Here is a 27,371-nt window from a genome sequence, read left to right on the forward strand (position 1 = left end):
CTGCTCATGCATTGACTCTGCTCCTCAAGGACATCATGGCACTGAAAACAATGGATGCACTCTACAAGAGAGCCAAGGAAATGGTTAGGTATGTGAAGGATCATCAAGTTATAGCAGCAATCTACCTCACCAAGCAAAGTGAGAAGAATAAGAGCACTAAATTGAAGTTGCCCAGCAAAACCCATTGAGGTGGTGTTGTCATCATGTTTGACAGTCTACTGGAGGGAAAGGAGTCTCCAAGAAATTGCCATATCACAGTCTGCTGATATGGATTTTGCAAGAGAGCGGTAAGCAGTCTGGAAACACCTAAAACCTATAGCAGTAGCCATTGCATGGTTTGAGGGAGACAATGCCATCCTGTCTGATGTTCAGACTCTGCTTGCAGATGTAAGAGAAGAAATCTGTACTGCCTTGCCCACGTCACTGTTGCTCCAAGCAGAGGAAACTGCAGTTCTGAAATACATCAAAAAGCGTGAAGACTTCTGCCTGAAGCCCATACACGCCACAGCGTACATGTTGGACCCCAAGTATGCTGGCAAGAGCATCCTGTCTGGTGCAGAGATCAACAAGGCCTATGGTGTGGTGTCATCACTACCGTGTCTCGCCACCTGGGTGAGGGCAAGGTTCTTGGCAGTCTGGTGAAGTACACTTCCAAGCAACGGCTTTGGGTATGGAGATGCAATTTGGCAGTCGTGCCAACATATCTCATCAGCCACCTGGTGGAAGGGACTGTGGATCTGAGGCTCTTTCCCCTGTTGCCTCCATCATCCTCCAAATCCCACCAACATCAGCCACCTCAGAGCGCAACTGGTCCTTGTTTGGAAACACACACCAAAGCACGCATCAGGCTGACCAATACAAGGGTTGAAAAATTGGTGGCCATCCAGGCAAATTTGAGGCTTTTTGAGCCTGACAATGAGCCATCCTCAACAAGGTTGGAAAGTGACAGCGAAGATGAGGCCTCAAAGTCTGATGTTCAAGATGTGGACATTGAGGAGGTCCAGGGACAAGACGTGGAAGCCTGAGAGGAAGACAACCAAAGCTTTCGTTTCTAGACTATCATTTTACAGATGTATGTTGAAAACGTTTTTGGGAGATGCGATGGATCATTAGGGATCATTCAATATTCCCTTTCTTTTGTTGTTCAGTGAAATCATTCCATGTGAAGAGTCAACTCATTTAAAGTTCAATTCGTAACTAAATAGTTTTTTAAATGTATATTGGAAGTATTTAATCATTTGTAATTGTCTACATATGATAAGGTAAAATGTTTTGTTTCTGTCTCCATATGATATGTTAAATATATCAAATGCAAAAAACATCAATTTTAAATGGTATTAATATTAATTTGCATATTCTCGTTAATTCCCACGGAAAGTTTCCACCTCTGAATAGAGGTAAAGAGGCTCAGAGAGAATGCCTCCGAATCGCTTGTTCGCAGCCTCTAGTAGAGTACTTTTCCAAGTTAACCCCACGGTCTGTGTCGGCAGTTATGTTGAGCAGGTGTTTCAATGCCATGACAGATGGTATCACGTCTGCTGCAAACGCAGTTGATGAGCTTATTTCTCGAGTCAGTTGTTCGAATGGAGGTAGGTGTGTGTTCATGTTCTCAAATGCCATTTGAAATGGCAGCAGCGGTATGAGAACCAGCACATTCTTGAGCATGCAATACAGCTTTCCTCAGTACGAAATCCTCATTGACTAACTGTGCTGTCAGACTCAGTATGCTCATGGGGCTGACATCGCTGGTCCAAATGTCAGTCGTGAAGCTAATAGCAGTGATGCCTATAGCAAGTAGCTCATGGATGTGCGTTTCAACAATACTGTGTAACTCTGGTAGGGCAGCATCTGAAAAATAGTGCGTACTTGGTAGTGTGCCCCGGGGTTTGAGGTGCTCGCTAGTCGGCGAAAGCCAACGTCATCCACGACAGAACGGTTGATTATCAAGGGCAATGAATTCCATTATCTTGGCGTTAGTGGATTTCGCCTTTTGAGTTGTCTTGCTGAAATTTTCTTACTCTTTCAAATGACTGCTTGACTTGTTGACTGCTCGATCCACACAGCAGACATTGTGGGCTAGGTTAGGAATGCTGTGTTGCACGTGTAGCGCAACATTTTACGTGGCGTCATTACGTCATGTACCTACGTTTATATAGGTATGCACGTCAGCTTTGACATCGGTTTTGCACATCGGCGTTAAACTAGACATCGGGCCAATGTTGGCAATTTTAGCTAATATCATTCTATTCCGATACGTTCACCGATATATCGTGCATCCCTAGTAGTAACCCATGTATTCTCCTTTGTCTCAATAACAAGAGGCAATAGATGCATCACCTCTTATTGATCATCCCCATTAGGTTTGCATTGTAACCATCTTGCTAGCCCCAGTTATAAGTATCAGTGTTTAACTGGAGAGACAGTGCCTCTGCTTGGTTGGCTAGCTTCAGCTTTTTGGCTCAGCTGAGAGGAAGGAGGGCGTGTGCCGGTCGGGCGGTCAGGGAATGTTTGGCTGGAATTTATTGGCCGGGTCTGTCAGCACAGCATTAACTATGTGAGGGGCAATGATAGCCCTGCAAGGCATGTGTCTATCTGGACTGAGGGCCAACACCCCCCAGCGACATCAGAGGACTGGATATTGCTGGAATGAGATCCACTGCTAAATTAGATCTGGTGAACTGGGGTTGGCATGCCCTAAGGGGTGAGGCATTTGAAGCCTGCCCTTTCAGGACTATTTTCATTTATTAGGTTTTAATTTTTCAAAAAAGAGCTCTGTATAATTTTAGAGAAGATGGCTGTTACTGAATAGCCTACATATAGTTACAGGTAGGGGCAGATCAGCATAGCTAGGCTTAACTTCTAGCAGAACCCACATACTGCATAGCCTAATTATTCTCGAACATTCTATGGATTTGAGTTGAATGTATAGGTATGAATGTAGGACAAACGCATCTCCACATGTACACACAAACAAGGAAGTAGTGCTGGAGCTGCGGAACAACAGTCAGAGCTGGGGCAGACAGTCAGAAACCTGTTTGGCCAGTTAGTTCCCACCAAACCAAACTCTCAGGTGTCACGCAGCTGCACCTGAAGCTCTATTTGACAGCAGCCCTTCTGCCATTGGCTCATTCTCCCATGATAAGGTTGAGCCCCTGATGTCCCTCTGTTCTGTTGAACTTCTGTTTTGTTGACCACAAAAAAGCTGGGTAAATCCATTTGAATTCAATCACTTCTTGACAGCATTAGGCTTGGGCGGTATACCTGGATATTTGGAAATCGCCACGGGATTTGTTTTCAATACTTTAAATACATTTAACTGTTTCTTTTTAAAGTTGTCATAAATATTTGTAGCAACTTTAAGTAAATACCTACAGTCAACTTGAGCAATGCATTACGAGATAAAGAAGATTGTGTTCTTCATGTCTCCTGTCACATAATTTTTCATTATGAAGCTTACCGGTAGTCCCCAGTCACGTGGTGTTTGTTTACAAGCACACAACGATGAGACCGGAGCCTTGAGTCACTCACAGTTTTGAAGCAAGCACTCGACTAGTGATCTAGTTACAGTTTGGAATTCGCAAGTAAATGTTTGCCAGCTAGTTATCTTAACTATTAAGTTAACATGCTGTAAATCCTCTGCAGTCGTGCATTTGCTTGACTAATTTAGAAGCTAGTTAGCTATCTAAGTTACCTAAGTGATAAGCTTCTTTCAAAGTCAAGCTTTTCTTGGTAACAGCAGAGAATCCCGTCCTGAATCAAGAGCTTTGCTGTCTAATATTTGTTTGGTGCGTGCAGCGAACTGAGTAGCAGGCCTGGAATTTCATGATTTTAGGGGAAAGGCCATTTGGCCTTCAAGAGGTGGCCAATCTACCAAGGCCATCTGCCAGGGCACCAAGGCTATTAACCAAAATAGACAAATTGATTTGAAAACTGAAAAATGGTAGCTATTCTGTTGAAAACGTGTGTAATTAAATGTACATAAATAATTTGCCTACTTGTCAAAGTGTAGATGTTAGCCTATGTGTATTGGCCACAGCCTGTTATGTCCAGACAGATGCTGACATGAGGGAGGAACCTGAAAATGTAGCCAAACTTTATTAGACTTTTAATTACATACAGTGCATTCAGAACTTGTTTTCCCCCACATTTTGTTACTTTACAACTTTATTCTGAAATTGATATTTAAAAATCTTCCTCAACCTACACACAAGCATTTCGCTGCACTTGCAATAACATCTGCTAACCATGTGTATGTGACAATAACATTTTTACAAATGTATAATTTTGAAAATAACATATCACATTTACGTAAGTATTCAGACCCTTTACTCAGTACTTTGTTGAAGCACCTTTGGCAGTGATTACAGCCTTGAGTCTTCTTGGGTATGTATTTGGGGAGTTTATCCCATTCTTCTCTGCAGGTCATCTCAAACTCTGTCAGGTTGCATTCTCTCAACCAGCTTTGAGGTAGTCACCTGGGATGCATTTCAATTAACAGGTGTGCCTTGTTAAAAGTTAATTTGTGGAATTTCTTTCCACCTTTTAACCCCATTTTATTTTTTTTGCCAATAAACGACATCCGTACTATTATAATTTTTTTATATGGGTACCAGGCTACCTTTACACTAGTATTTTGAGGCTTGTGCCCTAGAGCAAAACCACCTACAGGTACATGTTCGTGAGTCTCACCTTTCCATAGAGGGGTCGGACGTAACAGACTGAATCAAATCACATTTTATTTGCCACATTCAACCAATACAACAAGTGTAGACCTTACCGTGAAATGCATACTTACAAGCCCTTAACCAACAATGCAGTTCAAGAAATGGAGTTAAGAAAATATTTGCTAAATAACGTAAGGGTAAAAGAAAGGAAAGTAAAACAAGATGACGACAATATCGAGGCTATATACAGGGGCTACCGGTACCAAGTCAATGTATGGTAGTACAGGTCAGTCGAGGTAATTTGTATGTGTAGGTAGGGGTTAAGTGACTTTGCATAGATAATAAACAGCGAGTAGCAGCAGTGTAAAAACAAAGGGGGGGGGAGTCATTTGATTAATTGTAAAGCAGTCTTATGGCTTGCTGTTAAAACATGGTGCTCCGGTGCAGCTTGCTGTGCGTTAGCAGAGAGAACAGTCTATGACATGGGATGGAGTCCGACAATTTTTTGGGCCTTCCTCTGACACCGCCTAGTATATAGGTCCTGGATGGCAGGAAGCTTGGCTCCAGTGATGTATTGAGCCGTACGCACTACCCTCTGTAGCTCCTTACGGTCAGCTGCCGAGCAGTTGCCATACCAGGCGATGATGCAACTGGTCAGGATGCGAATTTATCCAGAACACCGGAGTTTAATGATGGTGTTGGAGTTGTGTTTGGCCATGCAGTCATGGGTAAACATGGATTACAGAAGGGGACTAAGCACGCAACCCTGAGGGGCCCTGTGTTGAGGATCTGAGTAGCAGATGTGTTGTTGCCTACCCTTACTACCTGGAGGTGGCCCGTCAGGATGTCCAGGATCCAGTTGCAGAGGGTGGTGTTTAGTCCCCGGGTCCTTAGCTTAGTGATGAGCTTTGTGGGCACTATGGTGTTGAACGCTGAGCTGTAGTCAATGAACAGCATTCTCACATAGGTTTTCCTTTTGTCCAGGTGGGAAAGGGCAGTATTGAGTGCGATTGAGATTGTGTCATCTGTGGATCTGTTGGGGTGTTATGCGAATTGGAGTGGGTGTAGGGTTTCCGGGATGATGGTGTTGATGTGATCCATGACCAGCCTTTCAAAGCACTTCATGGCTACCGATGTAAGTGCTACAGGGGGTGGTAGTCATTTAGGCAGGTTTCCTTCGCATTCTTGGGCACAGGGACTGTGGTGGTCTGCTTGAAACATGTAGGTATTACAGACTCGGGTCAGGGAGAGGTTGAAAATGTCAGTGAAGAGACTTGCCATTTGTTTCGCTCATGCTCTGAGTACACGCCCTGGTAATCCGTCTGTTTTAAGGTCTTGCTCACATTGGCTATAGAAAGCGTGATCACTGTCATCCCGAACAGCTGATGCTCTGGTGCATGCTTCAGTGTTGCTTGCCCCGACGCAAGCATAAAAGTCATTTAGCTCGTCTGGTAGGCTCGCGTCACTAGGCAGGTTGCGGATGCATTTCCCTTTGGAGTCCGTAATAGTTTGCAAGCCCTGCCACATCCAATGATCGTCAGAGCCGGTATAGTAGGATTCAATCTTTGTCTTGTATTGACACTTTGCCTGTTTGATGGTTCGTCTGAGGGCAAAGCGGGATTTCTTATAAGCATCCGGAGTAGTGTCCTGCTCCTTGAAAGTGGCAGATCTAGACTTTTGCTCAGTGCGGATGTTGCTTGTAATCAATGGCTTCTGGTTGGGATATGTATGTACGGTCACTGTGGGGACGACGTTGTCGACACACTTATTGATGATGTGATGTGGTGTACCCCTCAATGCCATGGGATGAATCCCGGAACAGATTCCAGTATGTGCTTGCAAAACAGTCCTGTAGCGTAGCATCCGTCATCTGACCACTTCCGTATTGAGTGAGTCACTGGTACTTCCTTCTTTAGTTTTTGTTTGTACGCAGGAATCAGGAGGATAGAATTATGGTCAGATTTCCCAAATGGAGGGCGAGGGAAAGATTTGTATGCGTTTCTGTGTGTGAAGTAAAGGAGTTATTTTTATTTTTTTCTCTAGTTGCACATGTGACATGCTGGTAGAAATGAGGTAAAACAGATTTGTTTGCCTGGTTTAAAGTCCCCGGCCACTAGGAGTGCTGCTTCTGGATGAGCATTTTCTTGTTTGCTTATGACTTTATACAGCTCGTTGAGTGCGGTCTTAGTGCCAGCATCGGTTTGTGGTGGTAAATAGACGGCTACGAATAATATAGATAGTGTGGTCTACAGCTTATCATGCGTAGACCATGCGTTATCATGCGTTACTCTACCTCAGGTGAGCAATACCTCGAGACTTCTGTAATATTAGACATCACGCACCAGCAGTTATGGACAAATAGACACACCCCCGCCCCTCGTCTTATCAGATGTAGCTGCTCTGTCCTGCCGACGCACGGAAATCCCCGCCAGCTCTAAATTATTTGTCGTCGTTCACCCACGACTCGGTGAAACATAAGATATTTTAAAAAAAATGTATGTCATGTTGGAAGGATAGTCTCAACTGTTGATCATCCAGTTTCTTTTCCAGTGATTGCATGTTGGTCAATAGAACCGATGGTAGTGGCTATTTACTCACTCGCCTACAAATCCTCACAAGGCACCCTGACCGCCGCCCCCTGTTTCTCTGTCTTTTCTTCAATGCGAATGATGGGGATTTGAGCCTGGTCTCCGGGAAGCAGTATATCCTTCGCGTCAACTCATTTTAAGAAAAAATCTTTGTCCAGTTCGATGTGAGGAATCGCTGTTCTGATGTCCAGAAGCTACCATAAGAGACGGTAGCAGCAACTTCATGTTCAAAATCAGTTACATATAAAATAGCACAGTTGGTTAGGAGCCTGCAAAACGGCAGTCATCCCCTCCGGTTTGGCGATACTGACTTCGGACGAGTCCCGTGACTCTTGTGGGGGCTGTAGTGTGGATGGGTATTTGACCTTTTTTGACTGCGTGTACTCACAATATTTTTTTATTAGAGTAATCGAATTAAGAATTTTATTTTTATAACAAGGGCGGCACTGGGGGAAAAAATTGCGCATTCATCTATATGCCATCAAATCAAATATATTTATAAAGCCCTTTTTACATCAGCCAATGTCACAAATTGCTACACAGAAACCCAGCCTAAAACCCCAAACGGCAAGCAATGCAGAGGTAGAAGCACTGTGGCTAGGAAAAACTCCCTTGAAATGTTTATTACATTTTTTATTTAACATTTTTTTAACTAGGCAAGTCAGTTAACTTTTTAGGGATAGGGGGCAGCATTTTCACTTTGGATGAATAGCGTGCCCAGAGTGAACTGCCTCCTACTCTGTCCCAGATGCTAATATATGCATATTATTATTACTATTGGATATAAAACACTCTGAAGTTTCTAAAACTGTTTGAATTATGTCTGTGAGTATAACAGAACTCATATGGCAGGCAAACTTCCAAACAGGAAGGGGAAATTCTGAGGCTGGTCGATTTTCAACTCATCGCCTATTCAAATCCCAGTAAGATATGGATTTGTTTGCACTTCCTACGCCTTCCACTAGATCCACTAGAATAGTCTGTAGAACGTCGATTGAAGCCTCTACTGTGATGTGGGGCCGGATGGGAACTGTTTCTGTAAGTGGTCTGGCAGAGTGCCAGCTCTTGGTCACGCGCATTCCAAATGATATCGCCTTGCGTTCCATTACTTCTGTAGACACAAAGGAATGCTCCGGTTGGAACGTTATTGGATATATATGATAACAACATCCTGAAGATTGATTCTCTACTTAGTTTGACCAGTTTATTCGACCTGTTATATAACTTTTTGAAGTTTTCGTCCGAGTTCGCCTGGACCCTTGCGAGCGTTTGGACATGTATACTAAACGTGCTAGCAAAAGTAGCTACTTGGACATAAATAATTGACATTATCGAACAAAACAATTTATTGTGGAACTAGGATTCCTGGGAGTGCATTCTGATGAAGATCATCAAAGGTAAGGGAATATTTATGATGTCATTTCGTATTTCTGTTGACTCCAACATGGCGGAGAAATGTTTTTTATATCTGAGCGCCGTCTCAGATTATTGCATGGTGTGCTTTTTCCGTAATTTAAAAGAAAATCTGACACAGCGGTTGCATTAAGAACAAGTGTATCTTTAATTCTAATGTAATGTAACATGTATCTTTCATCAAAGTGTATGATGAGTATTTCTGTTATTTGATGTGGCTCTCTGCAATTTCTCCGGATATTTTGGAGGCATTTCTGAACATGGCGCCAATGTAAACTGAGATTTGTGGATATAAATATGCACATTATCGAACAAAACATACATGTATTGTGTAACATGATGTCCTATGAGTGTCATCTGATGATCATCAAAGGTTAGTGATTAATTTTATCTCTATTTCTGCTTTTTGTGACTCCTATCTTTGGCTGGGAAAATGGCTGTGTTTTTTGGACTTGGCGGTGATCTAATGTAATCATATGTTGTGTTTTCGCTGTAAATCATTTTTTAAATCTGACACGATGGGCAGGCTAACAAGATGTTTATCTTTTCATTTGCTGTATTGGACTTGTTAATGTGTGAAAGTTACATATTTCAATTTTTTATTTTTTTATTTCCCGCGCTGCCTTTTCAGCGGAATGTTGTGGGGGGGTTCCGCTAGCAGAACGTGTGTCCTAGAAAGGTTAAGAACAAATTCTTATTTACAATGATGGCCAAACCCGGACGATGCTGGGCCAGTTGTGCACCTCCCTATGGCACTCCCAATCACGGCCGGATGTGATACAGATGCAGTGCCTTAGACTGCTGCGCCACTCGGGAAAGGCAGGAACCTGGGAAGAAACCTAGAGAGGAACCAGGCTCTGATGGGTGGCCAGGTTGAGATGCCGGGTTGAGATTATAACAGTAAATGTCCAAGATCTTCAGACGTTCATAGATGACCAGCAGGGTCAGATAATAATAATCAGTGGCAACAGGTCAGCACCTCAGGAGTAAATGTCAGTTGGCTTTTCGTAGCCGAGCATTCAGAGTTAGAGACAGCAGGTGCGGTAGAGAGAGAGAGTTGAAAACAGCAGATCCGGGACAAGGTAGCACATCCGGTGAACAGGTCAGGGTTCTACAGCTGCAGGCAGAACAGTTGAAACTGGAGCAGCAGCAGCACACGCAGGTGGACTGGGGACAGCAAGGAGTCATCAGGCCAGGTAGTCCTGAGGCAAGGTTCCAGGGCTGAGGTCCTCCGGGAGAGGATGGAGAGAGAATTAGAGGGAGCATACTTAAATTCACGCAGGACAAATACTCTAGATATAACAGACTGACCCTAGCCCTCCGTCACAAACTATTTCAGCATAAATACTGGAGGCTGAGACGGAAAGGGTCGGGAGCCACCAGTGACACCGTCCATCGATACTCCAGGACAGGGCCAACCAGGTAGGATATAACCCCACCCACTTTGCCAAGCACAGCCTCCACACCACTAGAGGGATTTTTTTTCAAACCACCAATTTACTACCCTGAGACAAGGCTGAGTATAGCCCACGAAGATCTCCCCCATGACCTGAGGGGTCGCAAACACGGACAGGGAGATCACGTCAGTGACTCAACCCACTCAAGTGACGCACCCCTCCTAGGGACGGCATGGAAGAGCACCAGTAAGCCTGTGAGTCAGCCCCCTGTAATAGGTTTTGAGGTAGAGAATCCCAGTGGAGAGAGGGGAACCGGCCAGGCAGAGACAGCAAGGGCGGTTTGTCGCTCCAGTGCTTTTCCGTTCACCTTCACACTCCTGGGCCAGACTACACTCAATCATAGGACCTACTGAAGAGATGAGTCTTCAATAACGACTTAAAGGTCGAGACCGAGTCTGCATCTCTCACATGGATAGGAGAAAGCCCTGCCTCCAGCTGTTTGCTTAGAAATAGACCGTAGCGTACGTGTAGGTACGTATGGCTGAACAAAATCAGAGAAATGCGTAGGAGCAAGCCCATGTAATGCTTTGTTGGTTAGCAGTAACCTTGAAATCAGCCCTAGCCTAAACAGGAAGCCAGTGGCTAGCGTTGGTCACAAAAAGGAAATAAACAATATACCACGTTACTTGTAGTAATACATTTATTGTTTTAGAAACATTACAAAGCATGCTTATCTTTTTTTGTTTTGTTATTTTTGTGTAATTTTAGGGAAATAGATTAATATTCTGGTTTATAAAAAATCTGAGTGTCTGGTTGGTTTTAAATCTACCTGCCACAGTGTTTGGTGGACCAAAAATAACATTTTATGCCATGGTACATAGTCATTGAATGCTAGTTACATTAATAATGTTTACATATTGTATAAACTTGTGCTGTACATTTTTTCTACTTGTATATTGTCCATACTGTCTATAGACACCACTTATTTATATCCCGGACTCTGATATTGGTCGTTCTGTTATTTCTTAATCTCTTGTTTCTTTTTTTTTTTGGTTGCACTACTGGAGACTTTTGTGAATTTCATCTAGATCCCATGTTTATGATCACCTAGTCTAGACACACGATGTGGATTTAACTTTATTATTACTGTTGCTTATGAACCATTAGGCAGCAGGCTACAGAATACACTCAGTCGTTGCCAGACTCGTGATTTAGTTTTCAAAACTAATAAATGCATTCATACCACAAGCATGCATAGATTTTTGTTTCTTTGAACTTTGTACCACTTTCTCACAGTTCTTGCCTTTCTCAGTAGAATTTGAGTAGTCACCTGCAGTAGATCTTATTTCAATATGTCATACAGTTGTGTACGGTATAATAATTGCCTCTCTCTCTCTCTTCCGTCTCCCACCTGCCTTTCCTTGCTTTCTTCCCCTCCCCTTCTCTCACTCCCTTCCTCGCTCTCGTTTCTCTCCCCTTCTCCCCCCAGAATGACGTGCCAGAGTGGGGTGATTCCCCTGCAGGCCTGTTCAACCTGCAGGGAGAGGAGGAGCCCTTCTCGTGGCCGGGTCCCAAGACTATCCATCTGCGGCGCACCTCTCAGGGCTTCGGCTTCACCCTGCGCCACTTCATTGTCTACCCACCAGAGTCTGCAGTGCACCCTTACCCCTTCCCAGTAAGCACCACAGTCACATGAACATTCCAAAGCTTTTCCATTCAGTTCATTGACATTTACTGTAGCACTTTGTATGACGTCGTTGCGGCAGGAGTTGCAACAAAATGAGAGTAATGCCCCGAACACAACTTGAGTAAAACCAGTTGATTCCTTTAAACAACTCCCTGAGCCCATTGAACTATATCATCTTCATCATTGCTGGTCGCAAATAACAAAATGGCAGATTTCATCCGTACCAAAGGATATATAGGATATCAGACATTACAGACTGCATCTGTAAGGGCATCAAAACTCATGTTGATATTCATTTTTTTTAGGAGGAAGAGCATGGACGCAGAGGTAAGCTGACAGTTCCTTCCTCTCCCTGTCTGTCCTTCACTACTGCATAGTCAGTCACTCTGCCTCCCACTTAGTATGATTTTTCCATATGTTGATTTAGCTCTTTTACTTCCTTGTTATGCACATGGTACAATGTAGCTGTCGTGTTAGGGTGACCTTTGTAGAGGCCTGCCTGAAACAGTTTGGTCAGCAGCACCACCAGTTACTGTGCTCAACTTTCCCTTGAACTTTATTCTTCTAACTGCACTTTGTTGTCAGCGTTAACCCTTTCACATCACTACAAAACATTGCCCAAAGCCCTTGTTTTTAGTTTTTCACATTTTTCACTTGTGTGTTTGTAGGTGTATGTGTGCACTTGTGCATGGGTGTTGTTGTTTTAGGACACTAGTCCTGTTTAGAGCTGTGGCTGTCATGACATTTTGTCAGCCGGTGATTGTCAAGCAAATAACTGCCGGTTTAACAGTAAATGACCGTCAATTAACATAAATACATAATTTAGCATCTCCTGTTTCCACGCATAGCCTTCATGCCATTGATGCTGACCTTTGGAACATCTACATTTTAAAAAGTCTAATAAATCCAGGATTTATTTTACAGGTCTAAGGAAACATAATATGAAGGAAATGTAGTCTATTTTAAAAGAACAGAATAGCATACTCTTGAGTTGTCCTTATGCTAGGCCCTGATCTGGCTATGCCATATGGCTGTGGGCTACACGAGTTAATTTAGCAGACAAGCTTTGCTTAGAATTCTGTGGAATTATTTCATAGTATGAAGAATACAATTGAATATAGCTGAATAAAATAGGAAGTATAATTTCTCCATGATTTGAGGGAGTGCGCACATGCGGTTATTCTGTGTTGGCGTTTAACAAAGAAACAGGTACTCCTTTCTGCTTAATTTAGAGTTATTTATGTAACTTTAGTTGTGATACAAACGTTGATCTATATGTTTAATTTTTTTAATACATTCTAAGGCTGCATAATGCGACTAATGATGACTTGAAAAAAGTCTAATGAAAGGCTCAGCTTAGTTTTTTTGCGCAGGCTATACACACCATCACGCTCCCATTCACAATTTGACAAGCACTTGATAGTGTCTCGAATTGTCCGGTGGCATCCCCTTTGTGTGGCCGTGATGCCTCCTAAAAATAATTGTGGCAAATGGCCGTTGTGCCCTTGGGCCGAATATAATAATTATAATTCCCTTCTCCCGGCTGCGCGCTCCGAAGCACCGCTCACTCACATGGCTCTCCGTCACATGATCAGGTCTTTCTCACAGGCTACAAGTGAAGACACCCATCGGGGACACAACTGCGTCCTTATCCAATTCCGAAGCACATATTGAAGATATTGGAAGAACTTTCCACATTTACTTTTCGTCAGCCAACAAGATGAGTAGGCCTAACAAACAGCAACAACACTAGCCTATGTCAATCTACTATCCCCCATAGTACAAAAGTTGACCTATTCTTTGCAAGAAAGAAATATTTCACCCATACTCTGGGACAGTTGTGGGACGCGATAGATCCCAAATGAATACAACCACTAGCATCCAATAACCTTTAAGTAATGAGGCTGACGCAACAGATCAGAACCTTTAGCTTAAAAAGTTGATAAACTATTAGGCTATTTCTCCACATTATAAGCGCAGCAATGCGCACACGGCAGTAGGCTAGAAGCGCAAATGCTTTTATTATAAAGGTGCATTTTTATGGTGAAAATGATCTTCCCCAAACTTGAAACTCACACGCTGCGTATGCATTCTAGTTAGGCTCTACACCCGTTCTAAAGTAGATTAATGTGCTAAATGTTAAGAAGTTATTTGCCACTTTAGTTGTGATACAAACCTCATCAAACAATAATGCCTATGGGCTAGGCTACATGAGGAGTGAGTCTATGATTTGAAAAAGTCAGGGGGGAAAAAGGCATGCGCTGTTTCTTGCCTTGTGCTGTGCATCATTCACAAGTGATCGGCTAATATTGTCACCCATAGGACTATTCTTGATTTATTCTGGTCTTTACATATACCAAAAGTGTTAAATTTGTTTTGATTTAGAATGGACCATTATCATGCACCTGTATCAGAACAGGCAAGGGGGAAAAATACATGTCATCTATGCACTTAAATAGCGAATGGAGGATGCTATTCCTGTGGTTAATTTTCATGCCAGCCAGGTAGGCTATACTCCTGCTGTAAAGAGAAGCAATGTGCTTAACATTAGGAAATAAATATTGTAGGCCTAGCCTATAGAAAGCTGATGGGATCCTCTTTTTAATAAAGACCACCACTGTTTTCTCATGCAATTGCATAGCCTATAGAAATGTTGCTCAACATGAGCTCATGGGCTCTCATGAAGTGTTTGATTAGATTTTTGATTACATTTACATTGATGTCAGAGTGATTAGAGGGACAATAGAATGCTGAGTACCAGGCAGTTGGCAAGTTCTGTAGGCTATTAATGAGCAGCATCAAAGCTTGGAGAGGCATAATTACCGTGACTAAACAGTTATGTGGAATTTGACTGCCACCATGACTCGTTACTGCCGGTGTGGCTGTAATACGGTCACCGTAACAGCCCTAGTCCTGTTGAAGAAAGATTGTAACCATTGACCCCTTTCAATTCACAACAATGTCAGCGTGAAGGTTTTTGTAGCACACTACTCCCATTGGATAAAACTAATCATGCCCACCTTCTGAGCAAACAGTTTGGCCTATGGTCTGCTTTTCCATTGTGTCTCGCCGCCTCCTAACACCGCTATGGTAGTAGGAGTGTGTTTGGGATCTCCCTGTGGGATGTTTGTGTGATTAAACTGTGTTTAGTCTGAGTGGGCTTTTATTGAGCATGGGGGGGTTTGCTGTTGCTGGAACCTGTCCAACTAGAGCTAAATATCAGAGATTTATTTTGACTTAACTTGAGCAATAGCGTAGGCTATAGGCCTATGTCCAGGAAATAAACCGTGTATGTACAATCCGGAAATCTGAAAGCAAATTCTATCTGTGTGCGTATAAACTAAGGTCATTTCTTTTTAATCTGTGGAAATATGCTAGATTTTTTTTTTTTTTTTTTTTTTTTTTGGAGAAGACATTCACCAAAGAAAGAGGGTGAATGTCTAAATTATCCTCTGAAGGATTCAATGAAATAGGAAGATGTAATGTTTTGAACATACTGTGAAGGAAAAAAGTCAATGATATCTTTGACAGTCAGTGAGATTGTCCAGAGAGCGAGACCGTAATAGCTTCCATGACTTGGTCTCACTCTGTCTGGCCCTCAGTCAGGTCAGGGGAAAATGTGAAGTAATCCAGGCCATACATTTCATAATGCTGGACACTGGAAAGAGTGACAGAGTACAGACATAGGGACCTAATTGGCTGGCTGTGCTGTGACCCTGAGTTGTGAAAACACAACCTGAGATGCTCCCTCCCACCAGCTCAAACTGCCTTGGCTTGGCTGTGCTACCACTACAGGAAAGCTATAAACTAGGTTATGTTAAAAACATGGCGCTCCGAGAGACAGATCTAAATCAATACTTTCGGTTTGCGTTCGTCAGTGTGCTTGTTTCAAGTTGTTGTTGCTGATGTCATCCAAATCGATCCCGCTCCAGAGTACACGCCTCAGTGTAATGCTCATTCCTTCCTTAAACGCGAATCCGACCATCACCCCTGGTGAGACAAAACCGCGACTCGTCAGTGAAGATCACTTTTTGCCAGTCCTGTCTGGTCCAGCGATGGTGGGTTTGTGCCCATAGGCGACGTTGTTGCCGGTGATGTCTGGTGAGGACCTGCCTTACAACAGGCCTACAAGCCCTCAGTCCAGCCTCTCTCAGCCTATTGCGGACAGTCTGAGCACCGATGGCATGATTGTGCGTTCCTGGTGTAACTCGGGCAGTTGTTGTTGTCATCCTGTACCTGTGGGTGTGATGTTCGGATGTACCGATCTTGTGCAGGTGTTGTTACACGTGGTCTGCCACTGTGAGGACGATCAGCTGTCCATCCCTGTAGCGCTGTCTTAGTCGTCTCACAGTACGGACATTGCAGTTTATTGCCCTGGCCACATCTGCAGTCCTCATGCCTCCTTGCAGCATGCCTAAGGCACGTTCACGCAGGTGAGCAGGGACCCTGGGCATCTTTCTTTTGGTGTTTTTCCAGAGTCAGTAGAAAGGCTTCTTTAGTGTCCTAAGTTTTCATAACTGTGACCTTAAAACTTCTCTAGGATAGGGGGCAGCATTTTCACTTTGGATGAATAGTGTGCCCAGAGTGAACTGCCTCCTACTCTGTCCCAGATGCTAATATATGCATATTATTATTACTATTGGATATAAAACACTCTGAAGTTTCTAAAACTGTTTGAATGATGTCTGTGAGTATAACAACTCATATGGCAGGCAAAAACCTGAGAAAGAATCCAAACAGGAAGTGAGAATTCTGAGGCTGGTCGATTTTCAACTCATCGCCTATTCAAATCCCAGTAAGATATGGATCTGTTTGCACTTCCTACGCCTTCCACTAGATGTCAACATTCTGTAGAACGTTGAATGAAGCGTCTACTGTGATGTGGGGCCGGATGGGAGCTGTTTGTCACTGGTCTGGCAGAATGCCAGTTCCTGGTCACACGCATTCCAAATTATATCGTCTTGAGTTCCATTACTTCTGTAGACACAAAGGAATTCTCCGGTTGGAACGTTATTGAATATTTATGATAACAACATCCTGAAGATTGATTCTCTACTTAGTTTGACCAGTTTATTCGACCTGTAATATAACCTTTTGAAGTTTTCGTCCGACGTTCGCCTGGATCTGCGCGAGCGTTTGGACATGTGTACTAAACGTGCTAGCAAAAGTAGCTACTTGGACATAAATAATTGACATTATCAACAAAACAACAATTTATTGTGGAACTAGGATTCATGGGAGTGCATTCTGATGAAGATCATCAAAGGTAAGGGAATATTTATGATGTAATTTCGTATTTCTGTTGACTCCAACATGGCGGAGAAATGTTTTTTATATCTGAGCGCCGTCTCAGATTATTGCATGGTGTGCTTTTTCCGTAATTTAAAAAAAAATCTGACACAGCGGTTGCATTAAGAACAAGTGTATCTTTAATTCTATGTAAAACATGTATCTTTCATCAAAGTGTATGATGAGTATTTCTGTTATTAGATGTGGCTCTCTGCAATTTCTCCGGATATTTTGGAGGCATTTCTGATTTTTGGATATAAATATGCACATTATCGAACAAAACATACATGTATTGTGTAACATGATGTCCTATGAGTGTCATCTGATGAAGATCATCAAAGGTTAGTGATTCATTTTATCTCTTTCTGCTTTTTGTGACTCCTATCTTTGGCTGGGAAAATGGCTGTTTTTCTGTGGCTATATACTGACCTAACATAATCGTTTGGTGTACTTTCGCCGTAAATCCTTTTTGAAATCAGACATGTTGGCTGGATTGTGTAGCTTTAATTTGGTGTCTTTCATGTGTGATTTCATGAAATATTGATTTTTATAGTAATATATTTGAATTTGGCGCGCTGCATGTGTGTCTTAACGACCGTTCCACAGGTGCATGTTCATTAATTGTTGATGGTTCATTGAAGCATGGTAAACAAAAGCCTTTACAATGAAGCTCTGTGACTTTATTTGGATTTTTACGAATTATCTTTGAAAGACAAGGTTCAGAAAAAGGGACGTTTCTTTTTTTGCTGAGTTTATATTAAAAGTAAAGTTTTTTTTTTTTTGCCTCAATTGAGTTATCAGGGGGATGCAACTATACACTATATACAAAAGTATGTGGACATCCCTTCAAATTTGTGGATTTGGCTATTTCAGCCACACCTGTTGCTGGCAGGTGTATAAAATTGAGCATACAGCCATGCAATTTTCATAGACAAACATTGGCAGTAGAATGGCCTTACTGAATAGCGCAGTGATATTTTATTTTATTTTATCCCTTCGTGATATCCAATTGTGATCCATTTACGAACTTGTCTCATCGCTGCAACTCCCCATCGGGCTCGGGAGAGGCGAAGGACGAGTCATGCGTCCACCGAAACATGACCTGCCAAGCCCTGCTGCTTCTTAACACCCGCTCGCTTAACCTGGAAGCCAGCTGCACCAATGTGTTGGAGGAAACACCGTTCAACTGACGACCGAAGTCACCTTTGTAGGCGCCTGGCCCGCCACAAGGAGTCGCTAGAGTGTGATGAGCCAAGGAAAGCCCCCCCGGCCAAAACCCTCCCTAACCCGGACGACGCTGGGCCAATTGTGCACGGCCCTATGGGACTCCCGGTCGCGTCCGGTTGTGAAACAGTCTGGGATCGAACCCCAGGCTGTAGTGACACCGCAACACTGCGATGCAGTTCCTTAGACCGTTGCGCCTCTCGGGAGGCCGAGCTCAGTGACTTTCAACGTGACACCGTCATAGAATGCCACCTTCCCATCAAGTGAGTTTGTCAAATTTCTGCCCTGCTAGAGCTGCCCCGGTCAACTGAAGTGCTGTTATTGTGAAGTGGAAATGTCTAGGCGCAACAACGGCTCAGCTGCGAAATAGTGGTAGCCAAACAAGCTCACAGACTGGGACCTCCGAGTGCTGAAGCTTGTAAAAATTGTCTGTCCTTGGGTGCAACACTCACTACGAGTTCCAAACTGCCTCTTGAAGCAACGTCAGTACAAGAACTGTTCGTCGGGAGCTTCATGTAATGGGTTTCCATGTCCGAGCCACACACAAGCCTAAGATCACCACGCTCAATGCATAGCATCGGCTGGAGTGGTGTAAAGCTTGCCGCCATTGGACTCTGGAGCAGTGAAAACGCGTTCACTGGAGTGATTAATCATGCTTCACCTTCTGGCATTCCCGACGGACGATCCTGGGTTTGGCGGATGCCAGGAGAATGCTACCTGCCTGAATGCATAGCGGTTTGGGCTAGGCCCCTTAGTTCCAGTGAAGGGAAATCTTAATGCTACAGTATACAATGACATTCTAGAAGATTCTGTGCTTCCAACTTTGGCTACAGTTTGGGGAAGGCCCTTTACTGATTCAGCATGACAATACCCCCGTGCCCAAAGCGAGGTCCATACAGAAATTGTCTGTCGAGGTCGACGTGGAAGAACTTCACCTGCCTGCCCTGACCTCAACCCCATCCAACACCTTTGGGATGAATTGGAATGCCGACTCTGAGCCAGTCCTAATCGCCCAACATCAGTGCCCAACCTCACTAATGCGCTTGTGAATGGAAGCAAGTCCCCGCAGCAATGTTCCAACATCTAGTGGAAAGCCTTCCCAGAAGAGTGGGGAAGCTGTTATAGCAGCAATGTTCCAACATCTAGTGGAAAGCCTTCCCAGAAGAGTGGAAAAGCTGTTATAGCAGCAATGTTCCAACATCTAGTGGAAAGCCTTCCCAGAAGAGTGGAGAAGCTGTTATAGCAGCAACGGGGGACCAACCATATTCATTTTGGAATGAGATGTTCGATGTGCAGATGTCCACATACTTTTGGGCATGTAGTGTAGTTTTTGTTCACATAAAATACATTGGAGCATCACATTTGGCAGAAAATTGTTTAATTTCCATCAGATGACAGCAGAAGTGCAACACTATTTGCCTAGCAGCCACACAAGTAAATGAGCCTACAATGAAGAAGGTGTTTTTTCCCCAAAATGATTGATGGCCATCATATTTCTGTTTATCATAGAATTATTTTGGCCATCTACATTTCCTAATATATTACTTGTAGTTAATCTTGCATTTTACTAGAGAAAAGTACCAGAGTAAAAAGTAGCTTCACATCAGTTAAAGTGCTGTCTGTTGATAGAATGGCACTTTGTGAATTCGTGTCCAAGTGGAGAAGTGCAACTGAAGCACAAAATGTGTCTGATGCCGAGCTGAAATTACAACGAGAAGCAATTTAGATCTGCATTTTTAAAACGCAGCAAGATATTTCTTATGTGACCCCTGGGTCATGTTGGTTCTCTTCAATCTCTCTTGTCATATTACTGTATAATGTTCAGTATAGGTGTCATATTATATTCCCAAGTGTGTGTGTGTAGACTAGTTTGCTGACTCTGGGTTATCCCAGGACAGCCATTGTGAATGAGAGGGATTCCCTTTGTTTCAGCCACCTCATGTGGTAAACTAAGGGTGCGTTCGCCATTGCAGCCTTGCAGACTTATCTACAAATCACCTTGCATGCATCATAAATAACCACCTAATATTATTTATAGATCATTGAATCACAATTTACCCACGATACTTCACGGTTTTGATGCTCTCGAACACGGCCAAAGGCTTCATGATAATTCCTACCATTGTGAACCTGGCCCAGTGTTAAATCATTGGAAGCCCAGTGAGTCTCCCACACCTGATTGACTCAGGGATCACACATGTCTCTGGGGCGCCCCCTGCTGGTCATTCTATTTTATTTGGCTTACTGTTCCATGATTCCCTACTGGGAACAACATCAGTATGTAGAGGAAATGAAAAGGAAAGGCCTACGGTCAAGATTTTAACTGGCTCCTCACTCCAAATGATTTACGCTGTCTGGGACTGGCTTCGCTCATCCTGTTGTTGAGGAATAACAAGAATGGTTGCAGCAACAGTCATTGAGTCGGTACTAGTTATCAAATCACTGGATTATTGATTATGAAGCAGCAGTAGTAGTGTTGTGACGTTATGCTGTGGTTCTACCACTTTCCACAAGAGGGAGCCACCCGCACCTCTCGGTTTCAGAGAGGGGTTAAATGCGGAATAACCATTTTGGTTGAATGCATTGTTGTGCAACTGACTAGGTATGCCCTTTTTCCTTCCCTACCAAAGATGTTGTTGTAGCTTTACATGACACGGTGTACTTGTAGGTTTGTTTGAACATACTGGCCAGGTGATATGCTAGCCTTGTCTTGCATAGCTCTTCTAAGAAAGGTTCAGTGGCTCAGTTCTAAGGTGAGCAACTTTAGCAGCCACCTGTTAACAGATCTGTCGTCTCTCGATGCCTGAGTGCCCCTCTCAATCTCTCACACCAACGGAGGGAGAAAGAGCAAGCACAGAGTGGGCACTCGAGGTCTATCAAACACCCACACTCCCATATCTCACTCAATCACTTGGTGCTCACTCACTCACTCACTCACTCACTCACTCACTCACTCACTCACTCACTCACTCACTCACTCACACGGCTCTGCTCTTTTTCTTTATTGAAAAACCAGTATGATCTTGCTGCCACATTCGGTGCTTACCAGTGTTACATCATGATTACTATTAAGACTTCCATATAGATACTCACCACATTCCTATTCATTTGGACTCTCATCAATTATGAGTTGGACAGAGCTTTGCGTCTAGTGAGCCTGGAGCTGTTCTTCTGTTTATAGGGAAGGAGTGGGAGTTGTGCAGCTGAGCTCACTCTGTCCCTCCCATCCCCTCTCCTCTCATTTGCTTTCCTCTCCTCTGCAGCCATGCAGCTGCTAGGAGACAGGAGCAGCATGAGTAAACAGGTTCTGCTACTAAACTCAGACTATTCATTTCCCTTTCCCAAATCTCCACGAGCTCTGCTACCGTATTAGGAGTCTTTTTCCTACTTTGAATTCTCATTCAGACCTGTTGTATTGTGGACAGCCAATGTGACACAGAGAAACCACACTGTTCTTCTCTCTGCTGTCATTGCTTTAATTCACATGCCACTGAATCTTGCGACAGTCTCTTGTTCTCTATTGCTCTCTAAATCACTTATTCTTTCTCTCGGTCTTTCTCTCCCTGTTGCTTGTGCTCGCTCTCATCTCTTTCTCCCTCTCTAGCTTTCTCTCACGCTTTCTGTCGTGCTCTTAATCATCCATCTCTCTCTATAGCTCTCTCTCTCTCTCTCTCTCTCTTTTTCTTTCTTTCTCTCTCTTTTTCTTTCTTTCTCTCTCTCTCTCTCTCTTTTTCTTTCTCTCTCTCTCTCTCTCTCTCTCTCTCTCTCTCTCTCTCTCTCTCTCTCTCTCTCTCTTTCTCTCTTTCTCTCTCTTTCTCTCTCTTTCTCTCTCTTTCTCTCTCTTTCTCTCTCTTTCTCTCTCTTTCTCTCTCTCTCTCTCTCTCTCTCTCTCGAGTGCTCTTTCTCTCTCTCTCTCTCTCTCGAGTGCTCTTTCTCTCTCTCTCTCTCTCTCGAGTGCTCTTTCTCTCTCTCTCGAGTGCTCTTTCTCTCTGGCGCGCTCATCAGGAAATGTCTTTGAAACAATTTATGGTTGTGTCTGGTAGCCATTGTCCTGTTGTCCTGGCTGCTTCACATTCAGAGTGCGTCCCAGTCTGGGTCGTGTTGAACTGAGAGTTGTAGGTGGAGCAGTCTTGCCTGTGTTCTCTGCTCTTAGTATAGGGTATTGTAGGTCTGCTAAGGTAATCTGAGGTCAGCAATGTGCCATTCTAAAGGGAAACTAACTAAGCTGCTCTCTAGGAACAGGGTCAAAGAACCCTGCTTTATGATATCCTATAGTACTAAAATATAAAATCTACTCACTATCAACTAACATTTTGGGACAGTGGACTAATGAAGAAAATATGAAAATTATTTTGAGTGGGCAAATACTGTATGTAGCATGAATTGATTGACTGTTATGAGCAGAGACGGTATGTGACTACCAGGTGACCTCCAGAAGAAGGCGTTGATGATGACACTTTGTATTTGTTGTCAGGGAGACAACGGCACAGGCTGGAGCCAATGGACACCATCTTTGTGAAGCAAGTGAAGGTGGGTGGTCCTGCCGACGGCGCTGGACTCTGCACAGGTAACTGACCACATCTCCAAAAGTAACAGACGGGAGCTCTACCTGCCTGCCTGTGTGTGTGTGTATGTATGGACACGCGGCATCATACAAAGTATTATATCATATTGGAGTTATGACCATGCTGCACCTTATCCTAAACCTTACTGTATTCGTTATGATAATAGAAATAATGACACTGGACATTATACTGTTGGATAAAAGCCTCAGCTAAATGGCATATATATACATTGAGTGTAGAAAACATAAAGAACACCTGCTCTTTCCATGACACAGACTGACCAGGTGAATCCAGGTGAAAGCTGTGATTCCCCTACTGATGTCACCTGTTAAATCCACTTCAATCAGTGTAGATGAAGGGGAGGAGACGGGTTAAAGGATTATGTTTAAGCCTTGAGACAATTGAGACATGGATTGTGTATGTGGGGCCATTCAGAGGGTGTATGGGAAAGACAAAAGATGTAAGTGCCTTTGAATGGGGTATGGTAGTAGGTGCCAGGCGCACTGGTTTGAATGTCAAGAACTGCAATGCTGCTGGGTTTTTAACGTTCAACAGTTTCCCGTGCGTATCACGAATGGTCCACCACCCAAAGGACATCCAGCCAACTTGACACAACTGTAGGATGCATTGGAGTCAACATGGGTCAGCATACTTCTGGAACGCTTTCGACACCTTGTGGTCCATGCCCTGAAGAATTGAGACTGTTCTGAGGGCAAAACGGGTGCAACTCAATATTAGGAAGGTGTTTCGTATGTTTTATACACTGTGTATATAGGGCTGTACATAATGTTTTGTTTTCACCTGAATGTATACTGAATATATACTGGGTGTAGTTTTCTGTGTTTCCTCTTTGTGGAGGGTTAGTAGAGGCACAGAGCTCAGCTGACTCAGGCACTCAGTTACTGTAAACACATATCAGGTGACTGATCAAAGCTGTTTCCTCTGCTATTCTGACTGTCAGCCTAGCAGGGAAGCTGCCTCTTACTGAGGGCCTAGCTACTTTCCTCTACCTACCAGCACAGGTTCATCTCTTCAAAGACACATAGGGAAGATCTCAATTACTACTCCTCCCGTCCTCTCTCTTTGTCTCCTTCTCAAAAACCATTGGATAAGAAAGCCAGAGGTTCCTCCCCTCTGACCTTCTCCTCCAATGGGGTTTAAAACGGAGACGCACACACACACACACACACACACACACACACACACACACACACATATACCTGCCATTAACACCATTTCACGTATTAGCTACCAGTCTAACATTAATGGTGCAATATGCAGAAATCGCTCCGCCATTTCCTGATTGCTAAAATTCAAATAGTTCACCTAATTTAAGTTTATGACAAAACAAGCAATGGAATGTGTAGAGAATCATTGTACCATCTAAACCATTGTGAAATAGTATATTTTCATTAAACCAAAAATATTGTGTTTTCAGCTGTTTGAAAACCCAAAAGACAAACCCAAAAGTAAAAGATGCAAAAACTAAACTTCAGAATGGGAAGCATAGAACTAGAGCACAGAACAGATCTACCGCTTCTTAGACTTGCTTACAATGAGTGACAGATCTATAACTCACTTTTCTATGTGAATTTGGTCGCATCGCCCAAAAAGTTACATATCACATCTTCAAACTCTTTCTTATTGTCAACAGGAGACCGGATAGTAAAGGTAAATGAAGCAAGTATCATTGGGAAAACGTACTCTCAGGTCATAGCCTTGATCCAAAACAGGTGAGCACTCAAATATGAATATTTCCCATTGTTGTCAGTGACTGATTTCCTGCTGGTCTGTTGAAGTTTACAATGTTTGACTTTATCTGTTATTTTACAGTGATGCCTTTCTTGAACTCTGTGTGATGCCAAGAGATGAAGACATACTGCAGCTGGTTAGTTTTTAAAGATCATTACTCCGTTGATTTAATCTCTTCCTATATTTGCCCACTGTAAAACAGAAGTAGACCTTATTTCTACTTCTACATCAACTTAGTCGCTATTTATGTGATCAAGGCTTAGAAAGCTGCTCTAGTTTCTCTGTGAAGGGTGTGTGTGGGGGGACCGCAGTACTGCTCCAGAGGGGAGGGTGAAACCCTCTCCCTTCAGAGTGCTCTATCTGGGCCTCCTAACCAGGCCACCACACCCTGTCCTCTCCAAGTGCTGCTACTTCTTCTCTGCTGCAGGGCTGGCCTCATTCTGGGAACTGGAAGGGTCACTTTGAGAAATGCAAACAACAAAGTCATAAATAAACACACTCACTCACACACATAATAAACAAACACACCACGTCAACGCACATACGTGCGCACACGCTCGCACACTTGTAGCGTTGCTAATGTTCGGATTACAAAGGGTTAGTGGGGTTTGAAAACAGCGCCACTTGTGTTTAGTGCCGGTATTACCGATTATCCCAGTATGGCACAAGGTCGGTATGAAGGTATGACAATCTGGATACCGCCCAAGCCTAGCTGTGAAGGAGCCAACCTGGGGCCTGCCTGTCACGAGCATGTCTGATGCGGCGCTCTGTTGCATAAGGACATAGTGGGTGAGAGACCGGGACACCGGCAGGAAGCAACCAAGGCCCAGTCTGTAGCATGCTGTAGTTTATGCATGCATTTAGGCCAGTACCCAGCCACTTACATCCTAAATAATTCTCCCCTCAATAAGTTAGAAACATCTGATTATCTTGCCTCAGACCTACTAATATTAAACTCTTCCCCATGCCAAAAGTCAAGACTACTCCCTTCACAGAACAGCGCAAACTGGCCCTAACCAAAATAGAAAGAGTGGGGGGGCCCCGGTGCACAACTGAGCAAGAGGACGAGTACATTAGAGAGTCTAGTTTGAGCAACAGATGCATCACATCGGATGAATGGAACGAAAATGGGCCTCAGGATCTAATCACAGTATCTCTGTGCATTAACATTTCCATTGATAAAATACAATTGTGTTCATTGTCCATAGCTTATGCCTGCCCATACCATAACCCCACCGCTGTCATGGTCCACTCTGTTCACAACGTTGATATCAGCAAACCGCTTGCCCACAAGACGCCATACATGCTGTCTGACGTCTGCCCGGTACAGTTGAAACGGATTCTTCCATGATGGGCACACTTCTCCAGCATGCCAGTGGCCATTTGAAGGTGAGCATTTGCCGACTGAAGTCAATTACACCACCAAACTGCAGTCATGGGAAGACGACGAGCATGCAGATGAGCTTCTCTGAGACAGTTTCTGACAGTTTGTGCAGAAATTCTATAGCAAACCCACAGTTTTATCAGCTGTCCGGGTGGCTGGTCTCAGACGATCCCGCAGGTGAAGAAGCCGGATGTGGAGGTCCTGGGCTGGAGTGGTTACATGTGGTCTGGTCTGTGGTTGTGAGGCCGGTTGGACGTACTGCCAAATTCTCTAAAATGACGTTGGAAGCGGCTTATAGCAGAGAAATTAACATTCCATTCTCTGGCATCAGCTCTGGTAGACATTCCTGCATGCCAATTGCAGGCTCCCTCAAAACATCTTTGGCATTGTGTTGTGACAACTGCGCATTTTAGAGTGGCCTGTAATTGTCCCCAGCACAAGGTGTACCTGTGTACTGATCATGCTGTTTAATCAGCCTCTTGATATGCCACACTTGTCTGGTGGATGCTCAGATGGATATTCAATGTCTGCTTTAAACATTTTTTTTTTTTTACTGATCTACCAATATGTAGCCGACTTTGCGAGGCATCGGAAAACATTATTGTTCTTTTGTGGTTGAAATTGACTGCTCGACTGAAGGACCGTTACAATTATCTGTATGTGTGGGGTACAGTGATGGGTTAGTCATTAAAGAATTATGTAAACACTTATTGCACACAGTGAGTCCATGCAACTTATTATGTGACATGTTAAGCAAATGTTTACTCCTAAACTTACACTGAACAGAAATAAACATGCAACAATTTTATAGATTTTTACTGAGTTACAGTTCATATGAGGAAATCAGTCAATTGAAATACATTTATTAGGCCCTAATCTATGGAATTGACATGACTGGGAATACAGATATGCATCTGTTGATCACAGGTACCTTTAAAAAATGGGCCTCGATCTTGTCACAGTATGTTTGTGCATTCAAATTGCCATCGATAAAATGCATTTGTGTTCGTTGTCCGTAGCTTATGCTTGCTCATACCATAACCCCACCGCCACCATGGGGCACTCTGTTCTCGCCCACATGACGCCATACACGTGGTCATCAGTTTTGAGGCCGACGTACTGCCAAATTCTCTTTAAAACGATGTTGGAGGCAGATTATGGTAGAGCGACTGAACATTCAATTCTCTGGCAACAGGTGGGTATTCCTGCAGTCAGGATGCCAATTGCACGCCCCTTCAACTTCAGACATCTGTGGCATTGTGTTGTGTGACAAAACTGCACATTTTAGTGGCCTTTTATTGTCAGCACAAGGTGCACCTGTGTAATGATCAGGCTGTTTTATTTTTATTTTTTAAATACACCTTTTTCTCCCCAATTTTTGATCTTGTCTCATCGCTGATTATCTTGG

The 27,371-nt window shown here is 43.5% G+C and overlaps 1 protein-coding gene across 2 annotated transcripts in view; it reads left to right on the top strand.

Annotated features, from left to right (window-relative positions):
• Window positions 1-27,371, top strand: part of LOC139559785 (rho GTPase-activating protein 21-like) — a 108,217-nt gene that overhangs the window by 27,852 nt on the left and 52,994 nt on the right. For both annotated transcript variants that reach the window (XM_071376137.1, XM_071376138.1), the window contains exons 3-7: window positions 11,552-11,737; window positions 12,055-12,076; window positions 22,737-22,829; window positions 24,482-24,560; window positions 24,661-24,715. In XM_071376137.1, coding sequence (XP_071232238.1) covers window positions 11,552-11,737; window positions 12,055-12,076; window positions 22,737-22,829; window positions 24,482-24,560; window positions 24,661-24,715 — 435 coding nt within the window. The remainder of the gene's footprint in view (window positions 1-11,551; window positions 11,738-12,054; window positions 12,077-22,736; window positions 22,830-24,481; window positions 24,561-24,660; window positions 24,716-27,371) is intronic.

This window comes from Salvelinus alpinus, chromosome 30 (genome assembly GCF_045679555.1).
Source record: "Salvelinus alpinus chromosome 30, SLU_Salpinus.1, whole genome shotgun sequence".
Lineage (NCBI taxonomy): Eukaryota > Metazoa > Chordata > Actinopteri > Salmoniformes > Salmonidae > Salvelinus > Salvelinus alpinus.